The sequence below is a fragment of the Mycosarcoma maydis genome, chromosome 3, assembly GCF_000328475.2.
Source record: "Mycosarcoma maydis chromosome 3, whole genome shotgun sequence".
Classification (NCBI taxonomy): domain Eukaryota; kingdom Fungi; phylum Basidiomycota; class Ustilaginomycetes; order Ustilaginales; genus Mycosarcoma; species Mycosarcoma maydis.
In genome coordinates, this window is record NC_026480.1 from 1,344,994 (window position 1) to 1,362,348 (window position 17,355).

The following is a 17,355-nucleotide window of genomic DNA, read 5'->3' on the forward strand; positions in this document are numbered from 1 at the left end:
TTGTTACCTCACTTTACCGTGCACTGTCATCCAATCAATTGTCGCTACAATCACAAGCCAATCATCTGTGCTGACGGGTGTTCTAGCTTTGCAAGGGGGAAAAATGACTTGCGAGAAGAAGAGAGAGCGACTGCAGTGCATATAGATGAGGGAACGAGGGTATAAAAATTCAAGATGAAGGCAAGCAGATCAAAATTTCTGAAGATGAACGGGTGTGGCCAATGCTGAGCCAGACCAGAGATCGTCTTCGTTCTTCTCCTTGTCCGAGTTGCGTCGAGACACAGACATCAAATCGGGGAAATCGAGAAAGGTGCGGAACTCGTGCAACGAGCCCAGGCTAGACCTATTGCTTGCGCACATGGATGATCCGTAGCCCGAACCAGGACTTCTGCTGAGCTCGGGCTCGGGTGAGAGGTCCCCTCGGTTGGAAGAGTGGCCACGAGCACGGTCGATGGAGCGGTCGAGTTGAGCGGCAAAGTGCTCGCCGGCTCGTGAAGTGACTGGCGATGCGAGAGGGTTCGGGTCGGGCGTGGACGCTTTGGCGAGTGTTGACACCTGGGCAGGTTCAAAGATCTCCGGAACTGACCCAGGAGCCGCATAAATGCCTTTGCGCTTGTCTTTGGGACTCGTCGGGTGACCATTGGGAAGATTTAGCACGGGCTCGAGCTGCTTCAAGGAAAGCTTAGAAGGACGTCGAATCGACTTGAGTGGTCGCAGGGGGTTCTTTTTCTCCAGAGCTGCGTACAAAGGCTTGTCTTCGTTCACAGCTTGCTCATGAGAGCTCGAGTTTGCAGTATCCAATGATGTCCTGCTCAGGGAGGACGAGGTGGACGAATGCTGCGAGAAACGGTGAGAGGTGGTGGATGTACGTCGAAGCGAGGCGCTGTTAGAAACAGCGGATGGAGCTTCAGCACCCGTGCAAATGTGGACAAAGTTGGTGGGCGCGGAAATAGTGAGGCTTGTACCGGGCTGGTCCTCAGTCTTGTTGCGTCGCAGAGATAGCTTTAGATGAGCCGAGATGCTGGTCTTACGACTTAGCGTGGGCTGTCGAACAGACAGAGTAGATGATGATGCATTGGCAGCGTGCTCTTCTCTATCTGCCACCCATTTCAACGGGCCCTTGCGCGGTCGATAGACTGCAGGAGATGGCGACGTGGGGGTAGAGCGGAGGAGCTGTTGAACAGAGTCATCAGCATCACGTTGATCATCTTGAGAAGAAAAAGGGGTGTCAATCTCCAGAAGGTAGTGTCGCTGAGGCGGGTGTATTGAGCTGGCAGTTAGCGTCAAACTACTGGGTGACTCGTGCGTTGGTGGGGCGCCAGTATCTGTGACAAAGCTCACTGTTTCTGCCGCCTGCACAGGCGTTGTGGCAATCAGAGTGGATACGGAGCTGCTCGAGGATAAATGCTGTTGCAAAAGCTCTGCTGGAATTGTGGGAACCGGCTTTCTCTTGACCACACGGACGCTCGATGCTACTGGTTTGACCTTGGAAGATATCGACGACGCTGGTGGACCGCGCCAGAGGTTCTCTGGACTCCAGAGCAACGATGAGTCACTAGCTTTCGCCGACATGCTATGGAGCTTGTTTCAGAAGCTTGAACTAAGGGGGTAGGTGGAGGTCGATTGATGTAGGAGGTGCAATAAGCAAGTGGTGGCGGTCAGAGATGAGGATGACGATGTTCCATAGGAAAACGAGCAGATCTGGGACAAGAAGAACGGCAAGATGGGTTTGTGTCCAGCCCAAGAATATATGAAAGAGGTGAGAAAGCGAGAGCCGGAGTTGGACAGCCGTGCGTATCAAAGTGGGTCTAGGATGTGCAGCAACTTTTGCGGAGACCTTCTTCTCACTAGTACATATGCAGGGTGGCTGAACTTGGCTTTGAAGAGACTTTCTGGTAAGCTGCCATCCACACTTTAGTGAGCGCAGTCTGAAATGTGAGCACGTTGCACAGCCCAAGTGACCGTAGCCTTGAGTGGACAAAAATGCTAGCCAAGATAGGTACTGTATTCACGGGGCATGTGGACGCGACAAGAGGAGGGTACGTGTTAAACAAGCGAATGCCAAGCGAGGGCGACGCATTGCCGTCGACGCTACTGTAACGCGAATAGGAGTTGATGCATTCACGAATGCCTGCCTGCCTGCCTGGAATGAGAGCATGCCGCATCGGCACGCTGTTGTGGAGCCATCCTGGCTCGGACCACTGATAGCCGCGCTCACGTACGACGTCTCACTCGCTCTGTCGGCAACGGTGGTGACGCTGGGTGGACAAGCTGCAGGCTCCCCACCAATCGTGAATGAATTGACCATCTTCATCGCTATTTGATTTGCCGCGACGGCAACAAAGCCAGGATGCCACGACGGGGAAAATGGAGCGGAGAGACAAAGCGAGGAACGGTGGTGCAGTCAGCTGCAAGACCAGGCTCGCGTTGAACCCTGAGAGCGGCGCGCAAGTAGAGATACAGAAACACGCGAATGTCTCTGTGTGACTTTTCTGTTGCGTCTGTTAGCCTCTCGCTTGGCAGTCACGAATCGTGAATGGCTGTGCATGTGCGCACTGAGCCATGATCGTCGAGCGACGCAAAGGCCAAGTCTGATTTCTCTCTACCGCGTGGTGTTCCGTGGCGAAATCACTGGAATTTTGGAATCTTGTTGCACACGTCCCGCGTTCGGAAAACAGGAAATGCTGCCAAATGACGAAATAACTTGGCCTCGTCTCGTTTGTTGTTTGTGGTTGGATTTCCAAATTCGTGATTTGACCGCTCAATGTGTGCTGTTGCCACCGTGAACCCTGTCGCTAATCAGGAAATCCGGCGACCTGTGCATCTCTATGGCCGGGCCGAAACCACAAGCCATCTCATATCGAGTCGATAATGAAGCACAAAACGAAAGGCTCACAGCTTTCATTTGCCACCCAAATTGCGTCGAGCTGGAGGAAGCGCCGGGCGCTGGAGGTGCCGATACGACCAAAATCGTCTTGTGCAGGCGACCTTTCGAATGACGGGAACAACTGAGACCGGGGCCGTGCATCGGGCTCGGGACGCGTCTTGAGAACGGGTTACTCACCTACGCTAATCTGTTCAGCCTCTTGTGCTACCAACTGTCCCACTAAACATCCGACGAGACGCGATTCTGGTCCCAAGCTTTATTCGCAGATCTGAGTTTGAATGATGACTTTGTTGGTAGGTGTTGTTGGCTGTCTATATTAATCCGAGTACAACATCGACTGTGCTAGCTGGGGTATGCATCGGGGCTGTCTCAGCTACCACTGAGGACTTCCGAAGTACAAAGCCTAGACTCTGATCCTGGGTGTGTTACAATCCGCTAGGCGCTGACAAAGCTCATGCTTACTTGAAATAAGCTATGAGAAGGATAAGGGCTACTATCAAGGCGCCCAGCATCCAGACGATACCTGTACATGCATCATATGAAAGTGTGTTGGATTGTCAGCATTACCTTTTGAGTTGCGCATCTGTACGTTGGAGAGCACTCACCGTGATCTTTCAGACTGCTCCTAAGACGATCTAATTGATTCGCCGCGCCTCCTAGTCGGAGCCCTGTGTGCTCCGCATCGCTATCAAACCGTTCGAGAAGCTCTTGATGCAAATCGAGCTCCTCGTTCATCTGCAGGCTCATCTCGTGCTGGCGATTAAGCGACGCCGATAAAGCATCGAGGTGCTGGTCCTGTTCATCCCTGTGCTGCTGCTGAAGCCCGGCAAGGTCAGCGTTCAAAGCAACATCATTGCTGTGACTCTGACCAGGCCGAGCTCCAACAGAGAAAGTCTCTTTCGAAAGGACGTCGGCGTCGTCCTGGTCGTCAGCGAAAGGATTGTGGTCAGGGGCCAGTGGGCCAAGGCTAGACATTATGACGGGCGTTACCAGCTCAGAGCGACGTGATTGACGACACCTTGACGCATCGCTCGAGTCAGCACGCTGACTGAGTAGTTTTCCCGGTGGTCTTTGCGTGACGTTGTTGTCAAAGGAGCTGCTGGATCAGATTCGAGGACTCGGAAGAATCACGTATGTCGATGGTCCTGAGAACTGCGTTTGCTGTCTGTGAATCGAGGTGTTAATTTCGGGAATCGGTGTGGTGCGCGTCACGCGTGGTGCGTCACGCATTTCACATGGAGGTTTCCAGACACGAGACACGAAACACGAGACACGAGACACGAGACACGAGACACGAGGACTGAATCGCGATTGGGGTTTGGTTGAACACTCGTGACTGACTCAAGCTGGAACTCGCAACGAGATGTACCGCGTTCGAAAACAAAAAAATAAATAGTTGTCAGCGCGCAGCCATGAGGCGCGATCGGCCCTTCCGCCGTTGTCTGAAGTCGATGTAGTTGTTTGCATGGCATTGCAGTTGGTCAATTTGGTTTCAACTAGAGTGACCGCACGCTATTGGAGGAGAGACCAGATGTTCGGACTCTGTCGGCATTGCCGGCTGATCGGAACCGACCCCAAATCCTGCAAGCTGGCTTGCATATCAACAGACCCTGGTGCGCCAAAAGGCTTTCTTGCCAAGGGGACATGGTGCGGCGGAACAAGTTCAGAAAGGTTGGCTTCGACGCAAAAAAAAGCCCGCCTAGCCTGCGCGAGGGCTTGTCTTGGGCTGCTGGGCAGGTATCTCCTTTCTGGTTGCGCTCACTCTTCGCTGTTGAAGGTCAACATCGACTCTCACAACAATCGTGAAAGGTTGACAGGCAAATGGCCGACATTGTCCTCACTCGAGGTATTTCTCGTGCTCGCTGGTGGACAAGGGAAAAAGTGAGCAAGTCTCAGCGGAGTTTGGTTCGAACGAGGCTGCATTGCAGGAACGGAGCTAGTGTTTCTTGGCTCGGTCATCTGCCAACCAGGAAGCAGCAGCACCGCGTCTTCCGGTAGGGTGCATGTCGTGCCTGGACTAACAAGTTTCGCCAATTCGTGATATACCTACCTTCCTGACCAGCTGCCCAACCAAATGAACGGCAACATCAATCACGAACAACGGTAAATGGGCACAAGTTTGCCAATGCAGGCTGACCTCCAAGGTCAAACTTGCTCTCGACGTAGTGCCGATGCAAGATCAACTGTTCTTCAGCGTCGCTCGAATACTAATATAAGAAACTCCCTGTGACTTGTAAACAGCTTTGGGGAAGCTTGTGCACGGTGACTTCATTTCTCAAAGAAGCGCCGCACAGTCTTGAGTGTCGGAGATTTTTTTTATTTTTTTTTTGGCATACGCAGGCGGAGCGGTTGATCCGAAATTCGTCGTCATTCGTGATTCTGGAGTTAACCTTTACCAACGCGAGCACACGACAATTTTTTTTTTGGAAGCTTCGGCAAAACAACTAACAAGCGGATCGAGAAGACGTGAGACTGCTGACCACAAACCGAAAGTACGCTAAACTAAATCGGCCAAGGTCGTTCCGTCGATGACCAAGCTGACTCGTGACTGTTGCTCGTCTACTGCACTTTGAAGCGTTTTTGCTGAGCCTCGTTTGCATCAAGGGTTGGCCCCTTCTGTGCCGCTCTCGCATCCAGCGACAAAGCGTCTTGCTTCGGTAGCACTGACATTTGCTCCATGGCCGAAGCGGGGAGTGTCACAAGCACACAGAGTCATGAACGGGCCCGGTTGACAGGCTTTTAAACATGTAAGCGATCGCATGAGAGGGATGACTGTGACTTGGAACGGAGGTTTCGCGTCCTCTGCTCTAAAACAAAAGGGGAAGCGACCGACGAAGCTGCATGACGAGCATGGCAAACGGTGAATGGACCCGCCAACCAAAAACGTGGACAGTCACTCTTTCCCCTTCAGCTAACTTTAAGTGATGCTGCTTCTTTCGCTTGGCTCGCCAAACTCACAACCCCAGAGAGAATCTTCATAGCGTCCACACTGCTCTGCTTCACACTTCGGACCTAAGCCCGAAGTTGCAAAGGTGGCCAAACCGACGAAGCTCACAGTTTCCTAATTCATCGTTCGTCTTGCCTGGTTCTGCGTTGTTCCTGCACCGAAGCTACCAACACGCTCATGTTGCTTGGAGGGCACCGCTCTTCCCCTTCGGCCGGCGCATCAGACCGGTCAGCACAACACTGAACCGTCTCACATCCACATCCTCATCCAACCACGAACAAGCTTTGAACGTCTTGTTCCCCATTTGGCCAGCAAAAGCGTGATCACAGAGTTATCACTTCCTCCATCACCTTGCTTTCCCCACCCCACTCTCGATGAGATAGCCTCCACCTTTGTCAACCACACACCCTCAAGAGCAGCTCGGATTTCTCGACGCAACCACTACAGCTCGAGTACATCTTCCATCTTCTGCGCCACAGCAACTCCTCTCGTAGCCAACGCTTGCTCGCCGCCGCAGTCATCATGCGTTCGCGTCGGTCTAGTCTGGATGCTGACCGCTCCCGTCGCTCGAGCTTCGCGACAGAACTGCCTAAACCAACAGCTGCCGATGTCGCCGTTCCCATTGAAATTAACATCCCGCACCGAGCCAGCACTAGCGCCAGCGCCAAAACCAGCCAAATCGATCTCACTGGTCATCACATCTACCTTCCCGATCATACTACCGCCGGCTCGTCAACCCAAGGTGGCATGTTCGAGCTTACCCAGATCGGACCAAGTGAAAAAGTCACCGGCGAGGTGATCAAAGATGTCAAAACGGGCAAACATTACAAAAAGATGGCTGTATCCAAGCCAGCCTACTCCCTTGGTCACACCACGGGCGCGCCCGTCGTTACTGGCGTGCCTAACAGGACTACCGGTCGTATTGGCCTCGGCCACGCTTTCCCAACTCAAGAGCAGACCAGGCAATACAAGGAGGACAAAGCAGCTCGCAAGTCAAACACTGGCTCCGGAACAAGATCCCCTTCCCTAGCTGGCGGCAGTGTCACCAGTCACCGTGCCTCGATGGACGTCAACACAGCCGAAGGAAGGACGCAGCTCTTTGCCCAGCTGCGCGAACTCATTCACGAGGAGTTTGAAAAGGTAAATCGCGGTCAAACCGAAGAGTTGAAAAACCACGTTCGCCAAGCGCATCTCGAACAACGTCAGCACCTCAAGGATCACATGGAAGACGTCAAGGAGATCGTCAATGCCGATCTTCCTTCCCACTCTGAAAAAGGCGGCTATTCCAATGACACGATTCTCAAAACGACCACAGACACGGTCGTGGCAACTGCCGATGACGACAAGCAGCCCTATGATCGAAAAGGTAGTGAAGGCACCCTTACGCTCGATCCCAATGGCAACGAGGTCAAAGACCCTCGACCTGTCGAACGTGGCTACACCGACAATGACGTGGACAGCAACCAAGACGAGTACGAGTTCCCCAACAAGTGGGCGGCCATCCGCTACAAGCTGCGCGAACCATTTGCCGAGTTTCTCGGCTGCTTCATGCTCATGGTCTTTGGCAACGGAATCAATTGTCAGGTCGTCATTTCGCAACTGTACAATTCCAGCGACCCCAAAGGTAGCTATCTCTCCATCTCGTTTGGGTGGGGCGTTGGTGTAGCGATGGGTGTCTGGGTTGCAGGTGGCATTTCTGGCGGTATGATCAATCCCGCCGTGACGATTGCACTGGCATGCTTCCGCAAGTTTCCATGGAAAAAGGTGCCTATCTACATTGTCGCCCAGATCCTCGGTTGTCTCATGGGCTCGCTCTGCATCTACGGCCTCTACATCAACCCTATTCGCCTCGTCGATCCCAACCAGACCGAGACAACCGCAGCGCTCTTCACCACCTATCCAGCCGAATTCCTTCGTCAGCCCTCGACGCGCATGAGTGCCTTTTACAACGAGTTTTTCGCTAGCGCCATTTTGCTCATTGTCATTCTTGCTATCGGCGACTCGTCCAACACACCACCCCCGGACGGTCTGGCACCCCTCGTGCTACTCTGGTTGATTTGGGGTCTTGGAGCTTGTCTTGGCTGGCAGACTGCCTATGCGGTCAACCCAGCGCGAGACCTGGGTCCTCGAATTATGCTGTACATTGTTGGCTACTCGCCCAAGATTTTGTGGACCTTCAACGCGTGGTATTGGCTCTGGACGCCCATCATCGCCACCTGCTCCGGTGCCATCATGGGATGTATCATATACGACACGCTCTGCTATACCGGTGGTGACTCGCCCATCAACCGAAAAGCCAAGAAGCATGCACCCGCCCTCGGTCCAGGCTCGAAACAAAAAATGCCAGCAGCTCTTAGCGAGGCCTGAGCGCTTTTCCTCCACCCAACTCCTCCTGCCGCCCGCATTGGCGGCTGCTTCAACCTCTTGTAATTCTGTTTTTTATGTATTGCTACCATGTTTTGTTCTCAAACAGCTGTTACCATGCCTACATCGCGTCCGTGTCAACTGATGCCGTCGTTGAGGTTCTTGGTTCCGGTCCATGCGTCATCCACCACAGCCTGACGTTGCGGCTCTGAGTCAAACAGTCGTGAGATATATGTGTGCACCAGAGCGGTATCTTGGAGCGACTTGTGCACTTTGGTCTTTTGATATGTGTACGGGCAGTCGAAGCTGACGCAGTCGACGGGGCCGGGTCGTTCCATGTGTGCGCAGGTGGAGCAGATGCTGTCGATGGCAGCTACCTGCGCTTCGAGCTTGTGCAACTTGGACGATGTGGCGTGGATGCTTTCGAGGGGCGATTGGCGGCAGTCGAGACAGACGAGTGCCTCGGTACGCGATGAGCAGAGCAAGCATGTCTCGGTGGCGTAGTGGGAGTTGAGCGTCGCAATTGCTGTGCTGCTCGTCGCTTTAGAAGCGGCCGAGTCGGAACCGATCTCGTGCGTCGAGCTCGATGGGTCCTGTTGAGCGAGAAGGGCAGATAACAGAGCAGCAGTGGGCCGTTTGTTCCAGTAGGCATTGTTGGGCTTCGGCATGTGGTGAAACCACGCTTCGACATCGGCGCCCAGCAGATTAAACACGCGAGCTAGCGGTGGGATGATTGTGCGGGTGATGTAGTACAGCGCGTTGATCTGAAGCTGTGGGTCTTTGAGAAACGCCTCCGGTGAGACGGCCTGTTGGTTCAACTTGGCCCTTGGCTCTCCCTGAGAAATGATGTATGGCACACGCTCTCCGTACTGCGGCTCGGATCGCGGATCCGCTAACATGCGTCTCGACGCCACAGCAGCACCCGGCGGCGGCGCCACTTTATCGCTATATGATCCGAGTCGCACCTCTTTGGCAAAGATAAAGTCTTGTGCGCTGACACGCCCCTCGAGGATCTTTCGCCACTGACGCTGCAGGTAACTTTTCACCAGACTCAGATCGCGAGAACGGAAGAGAATCCGAATGCACGCTTCGAGCATGCGCTGAATGGCAGGATGGAAATCGCGTCGTACTGTCTCAATCCCTTTGGCATCAAACCCAGGCTCGCGCTCGTCGAGCGTCTCGTACTTGAAGCCCACATACCGTTTCTTGGCCAGAAGCACAGAGGGAAGATAGACCTTTTCGAATTTGAGCTTGACTGGACGCGGATTCAGGCTTGTGACTTTGTCAGCAATAACGTTGCCCAATGTAAACGCTTCCTCCTTGGTCCTTCCTGGAAGGTAGACAAAGAGAGAATCGGTATCGCCGTACACGACTTGCGCACCCCACTCTTCTGTCCCGTTGATCAGGTCCATCGCTTTTTCCAACGTCTCTCGTCCTGTCTGAACAATCGCATCAGCGATCTCGACGCACGGCATGCGGCCAGAAAAGCTCGCAGATGTGTAGCCATACGTCACATTAGCAAGCAGTTTGAGCGAGATTTGCCTCGCGTTCTGAATGCGCTGGAACGACTTGTCCGATTTGGTAGCTTTCATCGAGCTTTTGACCATGACACGCGTGTCCAGGATCTCGGAAAGCATCTTAGCCAGCAGCGACTTGCGCACGCTCGGCTTGACAAATAGCAATCCATTGCTAGAGATGTTAACGTCGTCTTGTAACAGACTCAGCAGGCCTTTGGGTGGCGCGTATTCGGTGACACCAAATTTGCTAGTCCCTTTGAAACCTGCGACACGGCCGAGACAGGTCGAGTAGCACAGGTTGTACGCGATCATGATCGAAGGATAGAGCGACTGGAAATCCAGTACGATCAACGGCCCCTTGTAGAACGCCGACTGGGGTTCCATGATGAGCGGAAGACATTCCGCTGCATTTTGTTTGCCCACCTGCGCTCGGCTCGGTGAGATGAGCACAAAGTTTTCTGGTTTTGCGATGCGAAGCATGATACTCTCCACCTTGAACTGACTGCCTCTGGATATCACCGAAAAGAAGTCGATCCCATAGATCCTCGCGAATTCGGCGGTTCGCAGGACGAACTCCGATTCCGCGATAATCTCAAGCTCCAATTCAACCATGTCGACATAGTACAGCAGTGCTCTTCTGATCAGCTCGGCGCGTCCGGACTTGTACCACTGCGTCAACGTCTGATGCGAGTATTTTGGTATACGACGGTGAAGTAGGTGGTAACAGACATTTTCAAGCGTGTACAGATTCAGTGTAAGCTCTCCCTTCATGAGACGCCAGAGATTGAGCGTGTGTCGGCCAGTAAAGCGAAGGGCGGACGATTGAGTATACGCATAATTGTCCGACTTGCCCCCCGCCCGCCCGGTATTGTGGATGATTGCTCGGCCGATCTGAGGGACGAGATCATAGTCGTACTCTTTGCTGGCGCGTTCAACGATGTAGCCCCACGAGGAGGAATGAATTTCCCAGCCAACGAGAATCTCCGGATCAAACGCGCGCACAAGGTCGATCAGAGTATTGAATAGCTCCAGCTCATCTTCAACCACCTCCACAGCCAGGTGCGACAGACCAAGACGGTCGAAGTTGATTTCGTCCCCACTGACGATGATGAGACCGGTGCGGAGATCAGGTCGACTGCCAGTGTCCTGCAAATTTTCGTCCTCGTTCTGGAAGGAGTAGACGATGGACTGTATGGCGTCCAAGGCCGGGTCTGGGAAGAGGCTGTCACGCGTAGTAGTCATTACCTCAACAGCGAGCGTCGTCATGTGCTGTTTGTCCCGCTTCACCAGCGCAGTCGCCTTGTGCTGCGAGATCTTGAATCCAAAGTCATTGGCCTGGGTCAGCCTCTCAATCTGAGAGAGAAGTCGTGCTCGTCGTCGTTTTGAACGCTGCCTTTCAATCACCTTCTCCTTTTGCCGCCACGCCCGAGCTTCGAGCAACGTTGGAGGTGGTGGTCCGAACTGCCAGTAGAGGCGTTTCGGTGGCTTGTCCTTCTGAGTGGACGCAACATGTTCGCTTTTCTGGTCCCAATGATCGAACGAGCGTAGGTAAGGCAACGAATGAGATTGAAAATGGAACATACGGCCGGCGTATTCTCGTGGACGTGCTGGCAGATCACTTGGGTTGCTGAAAAAAGGCTCGGGATGGATTTGGCGGGCGATGGAGAAGAGCGGAAAGGTCCCGACGACGTCGCGCAAGGACGGAGCCGATTCGTGAAAGGTGAGAAAACGCGTGCGCGATGCAGAGCTATGCTGCAACGATGACGTCTCCTGCTGGCGCAATCTGGCTGCTGGTGCTGACGAACCTGCCTCGACGAAGCGGACTTTGGTGGATCGGACAGAGTTTATCGCATGACCAGAACGGCTTCCACTAGTTGCATTCGTACTGGCCGTCGAATGCTCATGCTTGGCTTTTTTGAATCTGCGTACGCTGTCTTCGTGAACCTCTTTTGATGGCTTGGACGAAGGGCTTGCTGTTGACGTTGTCTTATCGCTTCCGAGAACATCGGCGTGATGACGCCTTTTGGGCGTAGAGGAAGGGCTTTTGCTGAAGGTGCTACTAGATGCGGTGTTTGAGTTAGAGTGGGAGCTTTCGGTCCTATGCCACTTGCAAGGCGTGCCTGGGCCATCAGGCTGCGCCCATGCCGGCTCGACCTGATCGGCATCGTTGGCGTCATCCTCTTGATCCGATGGTGGATCTTGGTTGGCTGACATCGCCTCCTTTTCGGCTGACTGGAGGCGATGATTGAAGTCTTGACTCTGAAAGAATTCGTCATCAAAGTCGTCTTCCTCCTCTTTCAGCTGTTGGGTCAACTGAGTAGGTTCCATCTGGTCCGGTGGACTTTGCTGAGTTTGAGAAATGGCGTGCTGCAAGTCGTACAGCCTAGAAGAGGCAGAGGGGCCTGTGCGTTGAGAGTAAGGATCAGCAGCGTGAATCTGATCTTGATATGGGTGAAACACCTCCACAGCGTCAAATGTGGTCATGATATATTCATCCAGCCCGGGGCGATCGGTAAAGTGGCTAGCATTGCGCTCGCGTGGTAGCGTCTTTTGCTTCTCCTCGATCAGACGTTTTTCGAGTAGAAGTCGCATGCGTTCCTCTGACATCCATGTTGGAGAATCTCCGCTAGCATATAGCCGAGGATCCCGAGCTGGATCTTCTCTCGGTATCGAAGGCGGCAATCCAGCTGCTTTCCGTCGCTTCATTTCATCCTCCCAGAGTCCTGACAAGCTTGGAACAAGGATATCTTGGTCGGATGGAGTGGTAGAAGTCTCATCAAAGTTGCTGTGAATGTCTCTCTGTTTAAATCTGCGTCGATTGATGATCCACGGAGCACTCGCATCGGCTTCGAGCTCGCAGTATGAGCCACGATGTACGTCTGGGGCCTGCACGTGGGCATAAGGTATCGAGTTACGATTCCAAATCTTGCTGCGAGAGTCGAGGGGAGACAAGTCATCGTTGGCAACCAGATTTCCTTCTGGAATCGGAAGTCGAAAGCGGATGTCGTCCAAGTCGACATAGTCGCAACCGAAGATGTTATAATCGAGCATGAATTGAAGCTGGTAGCGAATGTGAATCTCAAAAGGCTGAAAGACCGTCTTCATGACCCCTCCCGACTCAAGTATGGCTGCTATGCGATAATTATGCGCTGGATCCACAAACGAAATCTTGAGATAGTACGAGTATCCGACATGGTAGCCGTAGAAGTTGACCCCTTTGCAGAGGTGAATAGCGGCAATGAACTGGTTGGCGTCCGTGTCGTGCAGATTGCGGCGGAGCGATGCAGCCATGGCAGCATTCAGCCCCCGACCCAGCCGATGGATGTATCTGAGGACATTGTCGGGATCGAGGGAGCCCTTGTATTGGATATAACAATATGGATAGACATTGTGGATGTACAGGCAGACGCGCTGACCTGCAGGAGTAGCGCCAAATAGGCGGAGGACAGGCACCTTCCGAAGCGGCTGTCCTTCGGCATTGAAAGCGCATGAGGTGCGGTCAAACGGCGTCGGCACTGTGAGGATGTGATCAATATTGATGAGGCGCACGCGAAAGAATGGGTCGGACGAAGCTGAAGCCGAGTCGATCTTTTCGGTCTGTTGCGCGGTCTGTTGCGCAGAAGGATCGCTCTGTTCCGCACTTTCCAACGATGTCATGGCGGTTGATTCAAGGCAAGTTTAACGATGGTATACCTCTTCATGCTTGTGCTGAGCTAGGTCAAGCAGGCCTCGTCGCGGAGTGATGTGTCCGTGTTCGCGATTGGCATGGATGGATGCGAAGACTGAATCTGAGAATCACGAAACACGAATGGGATCAACCAGCAGGCTCTACGAATCTGACTCACGACTTGAAGCTGTCAGTCACGAGTCGTGAGTCGTGAGTCGTAAGTGTCGCTTCGATGGGCGCACGGCCGCGGGCGGGGTAAGATAGTGTTCACAGCGCACAAAGCTAACAACAACCAAAAATCAACGTTCAGATCGGGAATCACGAATTTGTGATTCACGATTCGTGATTGCCGATTGACGCGGTACGCGCTACGCCACTGCGCTTTACGCCACAAACACACACTGAATTTGCGATTGTCCGACACGAGTTAGATTGACGGACACTCCACATCAACTCAGCCAGCAGCTGTCAGTGTTCGTCTCATACGACTTAGCTCTTCGACTCCAATCTTAGCTGTATAATCATTTGATAGGGCTTGGCGAGCCCTGATCATGGATTAAACACGCCAACTCGAAGATGGTGCAAAAAGATGGTGTCGCTGCGTCCATTGTCGACCGAAATGTTTCTTCTGGTTCGTCAGTCATCCGCGCGATCCCCTCGCACGATGTCCATCGCATCACTAGCGGACAGGTGGTGCTCGATCTACAGACTGCAGTAAAGGAGCTGGTAGAAAATGCGCTGGATGCTTCGGCGACAAATATTGCTGTCAACTTTCGAGACTATGGCGCCGACTCGTTCGAGGTGGTTGACAATGGAACGGGTATCGACGCTTCCAATTACGCCAATGTGGCTCTCAAGCATTACACCAGCAAGCTGTCCTCGTTCTCGGATCTGTCCCTTGTGCGAACATTTGGATTTCGTGGAGAAGCGCTCTCCTCACTGTGCGCTCTGGCCAAGGTGACGATCCACACTGCCACTTCAGACCAGGCACCCATGGGTACCATCCTGCAGCTTGGAAAGTCTGGCAAAGTCGAGAGCGACACCGGAAGAGCTGCAAGGCAGAGGGGCACCACGATCATCGTAGAGGGCCTCTTCAAGGTGCTTCCGGTTCGACGCAAAGAGTTTGAAAAGAATCTCAAACGCGAATATACCAAAACCCAGAATCTGCTGCAGGCTTACGCTCTCATCACCAAGGGGGTTCGATGGACATCTACCAATACACCTGCTGGAGGTCGCAAAACACCCCAATTTAGCGTCAACTCCTCCACCTCTGACAACTACCTTTCAGCCAACGTCTCGGCACTTTTTGGTGCAAAAGTGGTGCCCACCCTCATGCCCCTGAATCTCGAGCTCACCTTTTCTGTAGCCAGGTCTCCTAACAAACTCATCCAACATACTGTAGAAGCTCACGGCGACAATGACGACGAGGAAATTTTGCCGGGCGACGAATCATCGACTGTTAACGTCATGGGTCTGATCAGCAAGCCCATTCACGGTTCTGGTCGCACCTCTTCCGATCGACAGTTCTTCTACATCAACGGACGTCCTTGGGATGCAGGTCGAGTCGGTCGAGCCTTCAACGAGGTCTACAAGTCGTACAACTCGAATCATTTCCCCTTTGTCGCGGCCGATTTCCGCTTGCCAACTGATTCGTACGACGTCAACATCACCCCTGACAAGCGTACTATTTTTCTACACGAGGAGAATCGGCTCATAGAAAAGGTCAAGCAAGCGCTCGAGGAGCTGTTTGCTCCAAGTAGGGCCACTTTTTTCGTCAACGGAGCCAGTCACTCTCTTCGCAATGGCAGCGGAGTGACAAGATTGAGCGCACAGTCCAGGCTAGGTGGCTTTACAGCCAAGACAGACGATGAGCCAATGGCTGATGACCTAGCTCTGCATCCTGAGATTGATCCAGCAGCCGAGTCAGATGAAGACCCAGAGGACGCGCAGACGCACCAAGATGTGGGTCAATATGCTCAGCAAGCCGACAGTGATAGCGAGGAAGCTGAACCATATGCTAAAGTACGGTCTCTCTCTGGCGCCTCTCACGCTATCGACCTCGAATATCGCGAGGACTCGAATTCCCCTTCCCCTCTCAACGGTCAAGGGCGTGTAGAACAGGCTGATGATGACAGAAGCGAGGCTGATATACCAGCACTATCGGCGCCCGAGCCGGACTCACCATGTCACGACTCCTCAAAGCGCGAGTATGATGGGGTTCTTGATACGAACCAGGCGTCCTGTGCACCTACTAAAAGGCAGCGTGTAGTGCAGTCTTTAGCGAAGGAGCCAGAATCACCAGCCTCAGAACAATCGCACAACAACGCTCATTTCGTCTTGGCCTCGCTGCGAACGTTTGCACTTCCCGGAACCCAAATCGCGGACCATCTGCCCGTGTCAAATTGGATGGCTGTTGGAAACCAAGACGAACAGTCGACTCCCATGGCAATGGCTGGAGAAAAGGCAGATATGTCTTCCGAAGAGGATCTGGAATTCGATCATCCCGTGGCTCAAGTAGCGGCGATAGATGATGACCAGGTTGAATGTGCGGACGAGCCTTTGTCCAACAAGTTCGCATCGATGCGTAAAGACGCTGCTGTCAGTGATCTGATCGAGCACGAACAGATCATCTCGTTCGATCTCGATCGTTTGCAGCAGCGACTTCTCCAACGACGGACGCCGTCCTGGTCAACACCATCTGGACTGCCTGCGTCTGAGAGAGAAGAACTGTTGCAAGGCGCTGGAGTGGAAAACCAAGACGAAGCTCAAGTCGAACGAGCGCTTTCCCGCGTCATTCACAAAGACGATTTTGCGGCTATGGAAGTCATTGGGCAGTTCAACCTGGGATTCATCATTGCGCGACGTCGAACTCGGCCAGATTCGTCGTCACACGATATGGACGACCTCTTCATTGTCGATCAACACGCCTCTGATGAAAAGTTTAACTTTGAGACGCTTCAACTTACCACACAAATTCGTTCTCAGAAGCTCATCGTTCCGCGTCCTCTCGAGCTCTCTGCTTCTGACGAGTTGGTCGCCATCGAGCATCAGGAGACGCTGCTTTCTAACGGCTTCGATATCTCCGTCTCTGAGACTGGCCTTCCTGGCACAAGGGCCAAGCTCGTTGCTCAGCCGATCAGCAAGGCAACCGTGTTTGGCGTCAAAGATCTCGAAGAGCTGCTTTACCTGCTCAGGGATACCTCGGCAGGCTCGGAAGCAGCCAGAAGTATCCGGTGCAGCAAAGCAAGGGCCATGTTTGCCAGCAGGGCCTGCAGAAAGTCGATCATGATCGGCACTGCGTTGACCAGAGGTAGAATGAAGTCCGTGTTGAACAACATGGGCACAATCGAGCAGCCTTGGAACTGCCCACATGGGCGTCCCACGATGCGCCATCTGGTGTGCCTGAAGACGGTCGATGCTGAAGGACAGGCAAGAAAAGCTCAAAGTGATGAGAATCCCAGCTGGGAAGAGCTGGTCGAATGTCTAGCCTAGCCGGCGGTAGAACACGCTTTGAAGCGCAATTTTGCACCAATCAAGAATGCCTGGATGCAGTCAAAAGTGACGTTGAACCCACATGTTGCTCTCTAGCGAGGAGCTCCTTGCACGTTGGAGTCTGCTGGAGTCTCCCTGTCGTGTTTTGTCTAGGGAGAGATTGACGATTTCAGAATTCACGACTGAAATCTATGATTCAAGCAAGGGTCTTACAGTGATGAGGCAATGACGCATTATCGCGACATCCCGCGAGAGTGGGCATGTTTTCGCTCGTGAAAAATCCGTTTGGCGACCTGCACAGGCGTGAGACAAACCTGTGTATCCAAAGCACGAGATTATCAGTCTTGAACCTGAACCGAGCCGCACTCACGACTCTCTGTGCTGGCTTCCGCCATAATTGTCTGATGGCTTTCAGCTGGCCAGGAATGTGTCAGACGACTGCGGCTCGCAGCATACCCTTCTCCACCGCGTTGGCCGTTTG

At 53.3% G+C, this 17,355-nt stretch overlaps 5 protein-coding genes across 5 annotated transcripts; 2 read left to right on the plus strand and 3 right to left on the minus strand.

Moving 5' to 3' along the window:
* Positions 1 to 189: 189 nt before the first annotated feature.
* UMAG_01928 (uncharacterized protein) lies at positions 190 to 1,572 on the minus strand (the record flags this gene model as incomplete). Its single annotated transcript, XM_011389547.1, has 1 exon — positions 190 to 1,572. The coding sequence occupies one exon, from the start codon at positions 1,570 to 1,572 to the stop codon at positions 190 to 192; it is 1,383 nt and encodes a 460-aa protein (XP_011387849.1).
* Positions 1,573 to 3,345: 1,773 nt separating this feature from the next.
* On the minus strand, positions 3,346 to 3,862 carry UMAG_01929 (uncharacterized protein; the record flags this gene model as incomplete). Its single annotated transcript, XM_011389548.1, has 2 exons — positions 3,346 to 3,410; positions 3,493 to 3,862. The coding sequence occupies 2 exons, from the start codon at positions 3,860 to 3,862 to the stop codon at positions 3,346 to 3,348; spliced, it is 435 nt and encodes a 144-aa protein (XP_011387850.1).
* Positions 3,863 to 6,356: 2,494 nt separating this feature from the next.
* Positions 6,357 to 8,201, plus strand: UMAG_10452 (uncharacterized protein; the record flags this gene model as incomplete). The annotated part of the gene is made up of 1 exon (XM_011389674.1): positions 6,357 to 8,201. The coding sequence occupies one exon, from the start codon at positions 6,357 to 6,359 to the stop codon at positions 8,199 to 8,201; it is 1,845 nt and encodes a 614-aa protein (XP_011387976.1).
* Positions 8,202 to 8,335: 134 nt separating this feature from the next.
* Positions 8,336 to 13,372, minus strand: UMAG_01931 (putative DNA polymerase zeta UPR-1 catalytic subunit; the record flags this gene model as incomplete). The annotated part of the gene is made up of 1 exon (XM_011389549.1): positions 8,336 to 13,372. The coding sequence occupies one exon, from the start codon at positions 13,370 to 13,372 to the stop codon at positions 8,336 to 8,338; it is 5,037 nt and encodes a 1,678-aa protein (XP_011387851.1).
* Positions 13,373 to 13,958: 586 nt separating this feature from the next.
* UMAG_01932 (uncharacterized protein) lies at positions 13,959 to 16,874 on the plus strand (the record flags this gene model as incomplete). The annotated part of the gene is made up of 1 exon (XM_011389550.1): positions 13,959 to 16,874. The coding sequence occupies one exon, from the start codon at positions 13,959 to 13,961 to the stop codon at positions 16,872 to 16,874; it is 2,916 nt and encodes a 971-aa protein (XP_011387852.1).
* Positions 16,875 to 17,355: the final 481 nt, after the last annotated feature.